This window comes from Amblyomma americanum, chromosome 4 (genome assembly GCF_052857255.1).
Source record: "Amblyomma americanum isolate KBUSLIRL-KWMA chromosome 4, ASM5285725v1, whole genome shotgun sequence".
Taxonomy (NCBI): Eukaryota; Metazoa; Arthropoda; class Arachnida; order Ixodida; family Ixodidae; genus Amblyomma; species Amblyomma americanum.
The window spans coordinates 37,049,995-37,063,406 of NC_135500.1; the positions used below are offsets into that span (position 1 = coordinate 37,049,995).

Below are 13,412 nucleotides of genomic sequence, written 5' to 3' on the forward strand. Positions count from 1 at the left end.
GAGCATGGACAACGCATTTGTAGCAACTGACGCTCGTTCCTTCCCCTCACAGTGTATCACGCGGGGACGTTTCGGCGTGAAAAAGGGTAGAAACACAATCGCGTTGAGCGCTTGTCATGACGTCGTGGCTAATCCCCTAGCGTGACGTTGGAGGTAGTAGGCAGATGCCTCCGCAAAATGGACTAGCCGCGTGTTCATGACAATCGGTCGACGCCATCGGCTAAAGGGGCTGCTTTGAGGGTAACCTGCAGCTGCGTTCTTGAGTCGTGTCTGGCTGTAGGTGGATATGCATTCTCCCCGTTTCATTCCCTTCGTTTCTTCCCAGACGGCGCGTCTTAGGCGTCCGCCTGTAGCGAGGCAGTTGCCGCACCTTATAGAGCGCCAGATTCTAATGCGAACGTTTCCCGGGCAAAGCCCCAGAAGTGAAAAGGCGTCCGTGCCGCAGAGCGTGAGCAGGAGGGGGGAAGTGGGCAAGAGGGGTGCCACACACGCAGGCGTGATCACATGACCACCCCATGCACACGGCCCGCGCTTTGCGCCTCGCGCTCACTTTCCCAAAACATAGTGAAGGCTCTTCAAGCCATGTTTGTGTTTACTGTCATTTCGCATCCGTGCAGCCGTGCGTGACAGGGAGGGGGGGCAGGGGTACCCTCACTGCTTGAAACTTCCAGTGCGTAATTACCGGCTACATTTTTTCGTGCGTAATCATTATCGAGCGCTAGCTAGCGCTGGTTTTCCACGTCGTAATCGCCGTTCTGTTTTTCTTTCTTCATAACCACTTCCATCATAAAAAGGGAGCATGCCGACACAACAGAGCCTGAAATTAAGCGACCTTGTAATCCGATGACTTAGTGCGTCAGCTGGGCAAACTCGTGACGCCTACCTGGTGACTTTGGTGGGGTCGAAACTCGTCCTGCCGTGGAGAACGCGGCGGTTGTTGAAGGCAACCAGGTCACCCGGCACCATGTTGAAGCACAGCTCGGAGTTGGGGTCGCGCATCTTCTGGGCAAACTCCCTGCACACGGAGGGGCAGAGGCGGCTGCTTTGAGACGGCTGCAGACGGACGCTTTGAGACGGCTGCAGCACCGCTTTCGCGAGCACCGAAAGTTGCTAGCACAGTGAGGCGTGTAATGATTGCCACAGATGTAACAATTACTGCTGGAACCTGTATCATTTTATAATTCTGTGTGCGGTTGGGTGGCGCCAAAGATCGCCAGTTCAACCGAAGCGATCTCGTGCAGCGCGGCGGCGCTTCATCTTTCTGTCATCTTCCTCCTAGGCGGCATCAGGCGCGGCCGTTACGGTTCGCTACACTTTCTATGCTATCACATTGTCAACGTATAATGGAATAAGGTACCCTGTTGTTTTGGTACACCTTTCTCTGCTGTTCACTCTAAGAGGCCCCAAACGCAGAGTTAGACTTTAGAACTTCTTTTTGAATCGTGTTGGTTTCTTTTTGCGCTGGAATGCGTCAACTAAAAAGTAAAGTAACCGTGTAGAAAAGGCGAAATGCTTTTGCATTTTGAATTACCACAGGAAGCAGCTATCTAAGCCGCCAATTCATTCAGACAGCTTGCTATGCCTAATTCGAACTCCTGTTTTGCGGCACGACCCTGTCCAAGGCCATGAAAATCGGCTGTTCTATTTTATAAGTACTGATCACTGTGCAGATACACGATCCCTGAACCGAACGATGCCAGCAGTGGCTTACATCGCCTGCAAGGCTGTTCATTTCACAAGCCTCCACAGAGTCAGTGCTGCCAGAAAATGGTTCAGAGATCGTCACAAGCGTAATGCGCGCAATGCATGTCAGGGACACCCACTTGAGCGCGTGGTAGAAGGGCGCCACCAGGTGCGGCGCCATCTGGACCGGTGCCAGCGTCCGGTTGTTGTAATGGATTTCGGACACGTTGCCCTCCTTGTTCACGCAGATCACCGGCTTCGTCTGGCTGTACCGCATCTGCGCGAGGGAACAGGAAAACACCAGTCAACGCCGACAGAACATCACACCGTCCTGAAAGCGCGGCCCACAGGCGTTTATAGGGTTGCTCTCAAAAGTTTCCAGGCCACAGGGTCACTTTTGAGTCATGCAGTGGGGCTTCCGTGATAGCTAAGGACCTCAAAATCTGTGTCGGAGGTACGGGAAGAATTATTCTCATCTCTGAGAACGTTGGCGTCTTAAGTGCCAAAACATTTGCTAAAAAGCAGACACTGTGACCTGGAAACTTGGGAACAACGTTGTACATAAATGCGTCTGTAGATATGCGATATCAAAGCAGTTCTTGTTATGTTCCGCCATTGCGGTATTCAACCCAACTTTTTTTCCTCCGTGCATGATCCCGCTTCATAACCACAGCAAAACTCTCCCCTGAATGGCGTTACCCGTTGTTGATTTCGTTTCTAATTGGTAATTAGTCCGCAGGCTATCCTTTAAGGCGCCCACGAGTTGCGAAGGTCACAGCAGTGACATCTAAACATCATGGAGTGTAAACACTGCCAACAATGGCGAGCTTCCCCGCGTGTAAATAACGCTAGTCACCGAGCGACGCGAGGGGTGCCCAACAAAGCTATACGTTTGCGCGTTGTTGTTGTTGGTGGCCCCACGAGAAAAGCTTTTCCGTTGAAAGGAAGAAGTTGCGCGAAAATGATGCCGACCGGAAGCGCAACGCACACGGCGAGAGGCTACTGATCAGCGCCAAAGCTAGCTGCTCAGACAAAGGCGCTGACTGGTAAACGAGCAGCACTACAGGCATGGTTTTGTGCAAGCTGGTTAGCACTTTAGGCGATGTCTCGTTGGAGACCAATTGCGTTCGATGTGATACTCTGTGGTTCCGGAACTTAGTACAGTGCGAGAAAGGTGAATGGTACCTCTACAGGAAACGTTTCTCCTTAAAAACGAGTCCGTGTTTTATGGCGTGTAGTGTTACAAAGCGTTTCAGCCAACGGTATGAGGGACGCCGTATACGTGTAGGGCTCCGGACAATTTCGACCACCTGGGGTACTTCAACGTGCACGGCCACCGCACAGTGCGAGGGCCTCTAGCATTTCGTCTCCATTGAAATGCGACCGCCGCGGCCGGGACCGAAACCGCCTCTTTCGGGTCAGCAACCGGGTACCACAACCATTGAGCCACCGCGGCAGCCTACGAGCATGTGTTTACAGTGCATGTCAGATAAGAAAATGTCTCTCGATAATCCAAATATACTCGTGTGCCAGCCTCGCAGAAATCATAGCGCCACTACAAATTCATCGTATTTATGGTTAATTGTGCTCGTCAGAGTGCCATTTTTTCATCCTATTCCTTATTATGCAATATACATGTATTATAAAGACGGACTTGGATGAGCACTCCCTTCAGAGGCATTTATATCGCCGCGTGTGTATGTGCTGGACTGACTGACCTCGTAATTTTTTCACCGCTGCTCCCATTGGCCCGCTTCTATTCAATAAACCCGCGTTTTCCAGTATATGTAACAGAAAAACACCGAAATAACCGTAACCGTAACCTTCTTGATTTACTCCCTTCAAGGAAAAAGCTGTTAGGGACTAATTATTCATTAGAATCCAGTAGAGCACAGCCTTATGGCTACAAAGGAGGGCTTTACAGCTTTCCCTACGAGCTTCGTATTCGAAGCAAAATTCGTCGTGGTTCGGGGATCGAAACCGGGACCACCGCCTGTCCGGCCGGGACAGTTGCTCTACCAAGTAAGGTAGCCAGGACGGCTAGAACATGGTTGGGCGATGCCGAATCAGTCATGTTCGAAGCCGTAATCGAAAATTCCCTCACACCAAAAAATTTCCATGTCAGGCCATTTTTGCCTGAAGCGGAGCTTGAAAACTCCGTAAATTTTGAAAAAAAAGTGAGAATTTCAGGTCCTATAGGCTTCCTAAAACTCCGTAAATATTCCATTTTTTCCGCATTTACTTGTCAAATTTTCCTTATGGAACATCACTGGACTGAACATATGTATTCGAAACGGAAGCTGTGTTGATCCAATGTATTCGGGGTAAACCCCCTCAAGGTGGAACAAGTAAATGGATAGAAGTTAACAATTAATATTAATTAATAGTTTGAGAGTAATTACTCATTTACAACCACATAAGTGCAGCCATACGGCTATGCAGAACAACAGTACAGCTGTCTTCTCTCAAAAAAAGATACCACGATGAACGCGCAAAGTTAAAGCCCATATTTTCTATCACACTGGATGCGTATTCCTCCATTTTTCACGTCGCTTGGATTCTTTCTCAGTCGATACAGTCATTGTTCAGCGTTCTGTTTGTTCCAAATACGAGTTGTCAGGGTTATGGCACAAAACAGACCACACTACCAAGTTGAGCCATGCTCTCAAGTGAAATAAACTGAACATCACTGAAACGCCCACGCACTTCATGTCTTCACGCTTGATATCGGAATCACACAAGAGGTACACCGCAAGCAACGACTTGATCCGATATTCGTTGCGTATTGCTTCGCGAGTACATTTTCACTGTGCTGTACTGCCACCATTGTTCAAATGCACCGTTGCCACGACAGCAGTGCACCGTACATTTTACTCCAGACGATAGGTAAGGGAGCGTTCAGTGCTGGTTTTTCGAAGTGACAGTTTAGCGGCCCAATGCAACGCCAATGTGGCACTAGGGAATGTGTACGAAATTTCTTATCCCTCTCTAACTCTGGCCTGCCACAGAGAACGGAAGATAAGAAAATCCGCGTGCTCTTAATCCCGCCGGGAGAAGCGCAGCAGAAACGCAACAGGAAGACTGACGCGGTCGTAGCACATGGCGCAATGTGGAAGAGGGGGCTTAAGGTATATGCAGCGCTGCCCTCAGCTCGCAATGGCCGCGGCTGATCTGTCGCCACTCACGTTGTGCGAGAAGATGCTGAACTGCACGGGCGTGGATGAGAGTATGTGGAAGGCGGCGGGGCTGTTCTCGCGTATCCAGTTGGCCGCCATGAAGCCGTCCACGAAGAAGGACTTGCCGCCCGTGTCCTCCTTGGCGTCCATGGCCTTCAAGCAGTGCAGCATCTGCAGGCCTGCGCGAAGCATAAGCGGCCCGCTGGTGAGCCACGGCCAGCTCTGCCCGTGCGAGACAACGCGGCAGCCTTCTTGGCACTAAGCGCTCGAAATGCACGCCCCCGAGCCAGACTGGCAGTTGTTTGGCGACATCACTGCATTACTGATGCTGCCGAAAGGCCACGAAGGCATACATCTCCTTTTATGTCTATATCAATAAAAAAACAAAATACACTGTGCCATCCCAAGAAGTTGTTCTAGAAGTTGCTACTCCCACAGGACCTCTATGAAGGCTCATGCGCAACATCGCCGCCGTGTTCGTCCCTACTTCATTGTTCGGGCTGTACACGCTGTGGATCCAGTATTTAGTTTTTGTTAGACAGGTATGGTACGCAAGTGTCGAGCTTAATTATGACTCCGAAGTTGCTGCACGTGGGCTGTGAGAGACGCCATACGTGGAGGGCTGCGGCATGTGCAACTCATCATCATCAGCCTGATTACGTCTACTGCAGGGCAATGGCCTCTCCCATGTCTTTCCAATTAACCCTGTCCTTTGTCAGCTGCACCTACCGTATGTCCGCAAACTTCTAAATATCATTCACTCACCTAACCTTCTGCCGCCCCCTGCTAAGCTTGCCTTCTTTTGGAATCCACTCAGTTACCCTTAAGGACCAGCGGTTATCTTGCCTTCGCATCACATGCCCTGCACAAGCCCATTTATTCCTCTTGATTCCGACCAGGATGTCATTAACCCGCGTTTGTTCCCTCACACACACTGCCCGCTTCCGGTCTCTTAACGTTACAGCTATCATTTTTTTTCCATAGCTTGCTGCGTTGTCCTTATCTTAAGCTGAACCATTTTCGTAAGCCTCCACGTTTCTGCCCCGTAGGTGAGTACCGGTAAGATACAGCTGTTGTACACTTTTCTTTTGAGGGATAATGGCAAAATACCATGCATGATCTGCGAGAACCTGCCATAAGATCCCCACGCCATTATTATGCTTCTATAGTTATTTCCCTCTCATGATCCGGATCAGCGATCACTACATACCCTAAGCAGACGTATTCCTTTACCACTTCCAGCACCTCGCTACCAATTGTGAACTGCTGCTCCCTTGGTAGACTGTTGAACATTACTTTGGTTTTCTGCATGTTAATTTTTAGACCCACCGTTCTCCTATGCCTGTATAAATCATTGATAATGCTTTTGCAGTTCATCTCCTGGGTGAATCAGCAAGCCAATGCCATCAGCGAATCGCAGATTTAGACATTCTTCAAAGAATATTATCCCCAACAGTTCCCAATTCAGGCATCGGGATACCTTCTGTAAACAGGCGGTGAATAGCATTGACAAGATCGTGTCATCTTGCCTGACGCCGTTCCTTATTGGAATTTTATTGCTGACCTTATGGAGGACTATGGTAGCTGTGCAGTTACTAACTGCTCCTTCCAGTATTCTCACATAAGGCTCTTCTAAATCCTGATTCACAATGCCTGCTTGACTGCTCATGTTTCCACTGAGCCAAATGCTTTCTCGTAATCAATGAAGGCTATATATGGGGGCTGGTTATATTTTGCGCATTTCTCTATCACCTCATTGATCGTGTGAATATGATCTATTGTGGGATATCCTTTATGAAAGCCTGCCTGATGATTTGGTTGATTGAAGTCTAAGGTTGCCCTGACTGTATTAGCGATTACCTTAGTAAATACCTCGTAGGCAACGGACAGTAAGCTGATCGGCCTGCAATTTTTCAAGTCCTTGGCGTATCCTTTCTTATGAATTAGGATAACGTATAGCGTTAATCCAAGCCTCCGGTGCGGTCGAGGTCATAAGTGCACACACAGGGTGACTAGTTTTTCTAGCACAATCTTCCCCTCGTCCTTCAACAGATCTGGTGTGGCCTGATCCTCCCCAGCTGCTTTCCCCCTTTGCACTGCTCACTGCTCCTAAGGCTTTCTTTACTTCCTCTTTCGTTACTGGCGGAATGTCCCATTGCTCTGCGCTACTGGCTCTCTCAGTAACGTTCAGATTACTTTTGCTACTATAGTATAGACTCGTTTCGAACTCTTCGGCTACTTTAACTATCTTATCCATATTGCTAATGACATTGCCCTCTTCGTCTCTTAACCTTTTATGAACCTTCTAATATGCAACTACCTAGAGCAATACAACGTACACTGACATCACAGAAAACACGGGCGTTTTTGCAATTGGTCTCCACAAAAATGCAGCCGCCGCGGCAGAGATTCGGTCCCACGAACCTGAGATCGGCAGTTGAACGCAAAAACGAGTGAGTCATTGCGGCGGGTCTGTCTCTGTAGTTAGTTCTTAAAACTAAATAACGTATCAACTTTTCAGTTTCGGCTGACTGCGCAGTGGTACTTCCAACCCAGCTGACCAGGACGCGGCCAGGAAGCGGTACAGTCGTTCAAGCGACACCAGTATTTACAGCAAGACGCCAGGCACAAATAAATCTGAGAACGTGTTTCTAGGATTAAGGCAACCGACAGGGGTCAGTCTCCGAGACCCGACCCGGTGGAGGGCGCCTTCGCGGCCGTGTTGACGGATGACCCTCTGGCGCTCTCCCCACCTCGGGGGTCTCACCTACCGGGTGAGTTCTCGCGGTAGTTCATGTCGGTGTGGTGCTCCAGGTACATGCCGGTGTAGGCCAGGTGTCCCGGGTCGCTCTGGATGGGCTCGCAGACCACGTCGAAAGTGTCGCCCCAAATGGTGGACTTGACGTACGCCACTCGCCGCACGGCGTTCAGTATTTCACCTTTCTCGCACGGCACGCCTGCACGCCATGAAAGAAAGAAAGGAGGCGGTTTGAAAACTTGGCTTATCTTGGTTCCTATGTAAGTGTAAAATCTTAAAGGGGTTTACACTTACATTAAAACGTTCTCTCAAGCGTAAAATCTACTTGCGCTCCTGCGTTCCACTATGAACGCACGGGTGCTGAAGGTCAAGGAGTGGCGAGGAATGGAGCGGTATTAAAAACAACAGAATGAACTTTTGCCATTGGGAAGGTATAAAGGCTACTTGGACAAAATAAGTAAGCATCACAGGAAACAATATTGCGTTCCATGTCGGTTTTTATTAGTATGTTGTGAGAAACAATCATAATAAGAGTTAGCCATGCATTGAAACTACTCGTTGTGCGCTAGAACTACTTAGAATCACCCCGGAGACTGCTGTCATACCCAATGATACTACCAGAATCGGCGCATTTTCAGAGAAGATTTCGCGTCGTTCAGGCTTTTTATGTATGCTAAACTGACCTCAAATCTAGCTCTTCCATAAATTCCATCACTGCGGTCAACATTTGTTTTGTCTACCTTAGTCTTTGTGCGCTTTCCGCTGCCTTCGAGATGCTTGAATATCAACTCGATTGCCCAACGAAATATTGCTCCAAAACATACGCTGATCTCAAGCCTCTTGAGCTAAAGGTCTCGCAGCAGCGCCTTTTATTTGTGGTCAACCGTGGACACCAGCAAGCCAGTTTGCGCAGAATCTTCGCTCAAAGGATCGGCAAGGGCTTTAAGGGTCGGTGAGGCGGGGTGTTCTGAATCACTCCTTTGAGCGATCGCTGAATGTGCGCGTCGGCAAGTTTTCACACAGCCCGACGGAGTCCCAACGACAGCGTCCACACACCTCGGAGCAGCACGACGCCGAACTTGTACATGCAGTCGAGCCAGCGGTACAGGCCGTCGTCCGAGTCCATAAACTCCCGGTAGGAGACCTCGGGGAAGCTCTTCCAGATGGACACCCGGTCCCAGAACTCCATCGGCGGCAGCGGGGGCCGCGGTTCGTCCGTGTCTGGGTTCATCATGTAGCTGCGCGCGTTCCGGTACAGCCTGCGCCGACAGTCGGTGCAGAGACGTGAATTGGTCGTCCAAACAGTCATGAGGGAGATTATTTGAATTTTAATGGCGCGAGGCATAGCTTAGCCAAAGAGAGCCAGGGCAAGAATGTTTGGTCAATGCTTGAGGCATTGAGGTCTGATTGGGGTAATTAGTTTGGAATCGAACCCATGACCGTTGGGTTGCGGATCACACAAGCTACTCCCCAGGCCACTGAGGCACGTTCGTTCGACTTGCTTGAAGGCAGGCCTTGTGTGCCTTATGGTGTATCACGGGGTCTGGTATGTCTACTTATGAATGCTAATGGGTGTATGTAATTAGGAAGAGGTACCAATTAATAAATACAGATGCAAGTAAACATTCACGCTGTCACTTCATACACTTAAGGCGGAGCTAAACTGAATATTTTAACCTAACCACGCAGATTACTGTCAGGGCAGCTTGCTAGTTTAACTACTTCGTCTGCAGGCGTAAAGGGCAAAACCGTCGCTGTTGGTGAAGCGCTACAATCGCGCAGTTAACCAGGTTGGTCTTGCAGCATATTTTGACTGTTCCAATTCTAAATGCGGCAACAGCTTGAGATGCGACAAACCATTATTGCTGCGAAACTCCTCTACCAGTCTGCGCTGATAACTGCTTTTGACACCGCTGAGCCATAACCTGAGGTGGCGTCCTGCGGACACGCTAAATTTATAGTTCCCGTGCAACAGCGATATCTCTTTTAGTTTCGTCTCATACGAAAATTCGCATTTGAGCAGCGATTCCATCAAGATCATTCACATTAACAGTTGGGCTAGTTGGGCAAGTTTGGTAATGATTCATGGTGGCAAACAGCGCAAAGGACGAGTCCAGAAATAAAAGGTGCATACAGGACGGGCACTGGTTTCTAGCTACGGTGTGACGTTCCTTGTGTGTGCTACGAGGTTCCGCGTTAGACGGCGCGGCGTAGACGGAGACCCAGATGACAGCGGCATCATCAATTACCCAGCCATGCTCGTTGAGAGTGACGACCAGAACGAAGGGGTTTAAGCCCAACCGGACCCAACCGGACCCGCCGCCGCCGCCGCGGGGAAACGGGCTTTATCCTCCCCAATTGCCGTGGCGGTTCCAGGGGAGGCCTCCCGAGCACATCCCAGGACAAGGGACCACTTTCCCGGCCGGTGACCCGCGGGAACTGTCAGCGGGCCAGAGCGCGCCTTACCTTGAGGAGCGAGTGTCAGTTGATGGATGGAGAGCGGAGGCCGGTGACCCGCGGGAACTGTCAGCGGGCCAGAGCGCGCCTTACCACAGCCGACGCTATGCGCTACCTCGAAGACAACCTTCTTTCCCTCGGACTCAACACGTGAGGGGGGCGAGACCATAAGTGCGGTGGTATGTTTGTGCGCCCAAGTGAAAGCCCTAGCCCCCCTCCTTCCCCTCCGGCGTGGGCGTCCTCACCCTAGGGAGTGTGGAGAAGAGGATATAAAAATCGACAAGCAGTACGGAAGAAGGACGCTCAGGACGACATCGTTCGCCAAGAGGGCCTTCAGCGCCGAAGCCCGACGGCGTGCAGCTTCTGCCAGCAACCGCTCGAGCCCAACTCCGGAGCCACTCCATCGCCCCCATGAAGTCGTCGGCACGTAAGCTCGGACGCCCCAGCCTCTGAATCTTAATCACGTATAATTATTGAATATATCTGTTTGTTTAAACTGAGCCATACGGTGTCTCTTTGCCTCTCCGTCCCGTGTGGACCTGCGCATTATGGGGGTCATCACACTGGTGTCAGAAGTGGGGTCTCAAAAGCAAATGTCCTCTGAATGCTGTGACATTCATGACTTCAAAATTGTAATCAAAAGGGAATCACGGGACTGATTGTGGGACTTTTACCCCCATTTGAGAGGCTTGAGGCACTGGAGGGCTTGAAAAAAAAATGTCTATCTGAGGGAGCTCCCACTCCACAGCCGTCGCTCGGAGCAAGCATGCTGGCATTAGGAAGCGTCATTCCGACGTTTACGGGAGATAAGACAGGGGTTCCAATCTGCGATTTCTTTTCCATGCTAGAAGAGATTGGGAAAATGGGGGGATGGTCCGATGCTCAAATGCTGGGAATGGCGAGGTGTAAGATGGCAGGAGCTGCTCATGATTTTGCTTGGTGAGACGAAAAAGTAAAATCCACAAAATCATTTGCGGAATTTAAGAAGCTCGCGTTTGAGCATTTCGACACTGAACCACGTCACGTGCGGGTACAGAGGTTCCGTGACGCCGGACAGATGGTAGGGGAGGACGTGCGAACGTTTGCGTCGCGGCTTCAGCGCTTAGCGCGCGATACGTTAAGCAGGGAGGAGGAAGGAGACCAGCTAAAGAAGAAATACGCGGAGGATATACCTAAAGAGGAAATGACCGCTTTGTTCGTGGCTGGTCTGCAAGACCCCGTGCGCCGGTTCGTGCTCTCGCGCAAGCCGAGCAATTTCGACCAAGCCGTGGAGGCCGCATTGGATGAGGAACGAAATGAGGCGTTAACGACAGCCGCAGCGAGAGTACGCGTCATAGAGAGAGCGGTGCTCAACCCTGAGGTTGCTCTCTTGACAGAGCGGTTAGATCGCTTAGAACAGCTGCTATCTCAGCAGGTGGAACGCCAGGTTGAAGCGCGCGCTCAACAGCGCCCATTCGCTGGAAACAGGAGACCGCCACAAAGCTACAGGCGCGGTATGCGAGATTTTGAAGAAATCGTATGCTTCGCTTGCCAGGGTCGCGGACACATCGCCAGGTTCTGCCAAAACGTGCGCCGTGGGGAGCCACAAAGAGAAGCAGGCGAGACACGCCCTAAGCAAGCCTACAGCGGGGCTCCAGATACCGAGACAAAAAACTAGATAGTCCTCCCCAGCCTGAGGAGCGTGGGGAGGGAGCAGTGGATGATGAGGTGGTGGTAGTTTGTGTGGCCGACGAGGCATGCCCTGTTGTGCGTTGCAAGTTAAATGGTTGTTGCATGGAATTGTTGATAGATACGGGGTCAAAGGTGACATTGCTTAAGGAGAGCAGTTTTAACACGCTTCGAAGGAAGGGGGACCGCGAGGTGTTGGAAGCGTCTGGTGGTATGGCAACCAAATTTGTAGGCATAACGGGGGATCCTCTTGGCATAAGTGGACTCTACCGGTTACACTTCTCTCTCGGCGGAATTGCATTGGAGCACCCCTGCTACGTATGCCCGGACACGGTGTCTCTGCCAAACGGAGTGTCAGGTATATTAGGGCAGGATTTTTTGAGAAAAGGGAAGGTAGTAGTCTCATTCTCTGAGGAAGAGGTTAATGCGGGCGGCTCAAAAGTACCGTTTTTGAACAGGAGAGGGGCTGAGATTCGCATTACCGATATTGACACCCGCCAAACAGTGGGATCATTGGAGAAGGTATATTCGCTGGTTGCCGTCAGGCTGGTCGATGAGGCGGTCGTCCTTCCTTGGTCGGAGCACATTTTGTACGCGTTTGTGCCTTCAGATGTAGAGAGCGGCGCCGTAGGAGTGCTTGAGCCGGTCGACTCTCTCAGCAATGGCCTGAAGGCAGCCGCGTGCCTCGTGACAGTTAATGACGCCCACAGAGTGCCCCTACGGGTGGGTAACTGTAGCCAGCAGCCACTGAGCCTTCCCAAGAACAAAACATTGGCTTTCTTCACCTCTGCGATAGAGAAACGTGAGCCCACCGATACGGTACTCGCAACTGTAGAGCATGCTAGTCCTTCGGCTGCTCCAAAGGTGTCGTTCGATCTTTCTCACGTAAAATCCAGGGAGAGGGAGGCTGTGGCTGGTTTGCTGAACGACTACTCGGAGGTATTCGCCGCGTCCAACCTGGATTTGGGCTGCTGTGGCGTTATAAAGCACAGGATATAAACCGGCACTTCATCGCCCGTTTACCAGCGTGCGTACAGGATTCCTTACTCCCAACGTGAGGAGATGGAGCGGCAGGTGCAGGACCTGAATGATCGCGGCATTGTCGAGCACTCAAAGTCACCCTGGGGAGAACCAGCACTATTGGTGGAAAAGCCAGATGGCTCGTATCGATTGGTAGTGGACTACAGCAAACTAAATGCCGTAACTCGCATCGATCCATACCCCATCCCCAATATACAGGAGACGCTTTCTCAGCTGGGCTCTGCCAGGTACTTCACGGTAGTGGACATGGCGGCGGGATTCTGGCAGATAGCAATGGATCCGGCAGATGCCGAGAAAACGGCATTCAACACGCCCTCAGGGCACTATGAATGGAAAAGAATGCCGATGGGTCTGGCCAACAGCCCTGCTGTCTGGCAGAGAACCGCTGATGTTATCCTGGCAGGTCTTCTGGGGAGGCTGTGCTTCGTGTATATGGATGACATAATCATATACAGTGACAGTTTTGAGAACCATTTGCACGATATTGAGCACGTTTTGGTGCGACTAAGAGGAGCGGGTCTCAAGCTGAAGCCCTCTAAGTGCCAATTCCTCAAAAACGAGGTGAAATACCTCGGGCACGTTGTTTCAGCTGACGGCGTGCGACCGGACCCTGAGAAACTAAGGTGTGT

The 13,412-nt window shown here is 50.8% G+C and overlaps 2 protein-coding genes across 3 annotated transcripts in view; one reads left to right on the plus strand and one right to left on the minus strand.

Moving 5' to 3' along the window:
* Nucleotides 1–13,412, plus strand: part of LOC144127870 (uncharacterized) — a 202,650-nt gene that overhangs the window by 58,523 nt on the left and 130,715 nt on the right. The window lies entirely within an intron of this gene.
* LOC144127869 (gamma-butyrobetaine dioxygenase-like) overlaps nucleotides 1–13,412 on the minus strand; it is a 78,438-nt gene that overhangs the window by 2,339 nt on the left and 62,687 nt on the right. For both annotated transcript variants that reach the window (XM_077660845.1, XM_077660844.1), the window contains 5 exons: nucleotides 8,674–8,876; nucleotides 7,631–7,816; nucleotides 4,869–5,038; nucleotides 1,824–1,960; nucleotides 884–1,015 (listed from right to left, as the gene is read on the minus strand). In XM_077660845.1, the coding sequence (XP_077516971.1) occupies nucleotides 884–1,015; nucleotides 1,824–1,960; nucleotides 4,869–5,038; nucleotides 7,631–7,816; nucleotides 8,674–8,876 (828 nt within the window). The remainder of the gene's footprint in view (nucleotides 1–883; nucleotides 1,016–1,823; nucleotides 1,961–4,868; nucleotides 5,039–7,630; nucleotides 7,817–8,673; nucleotides 8,877–13,412) is intronic.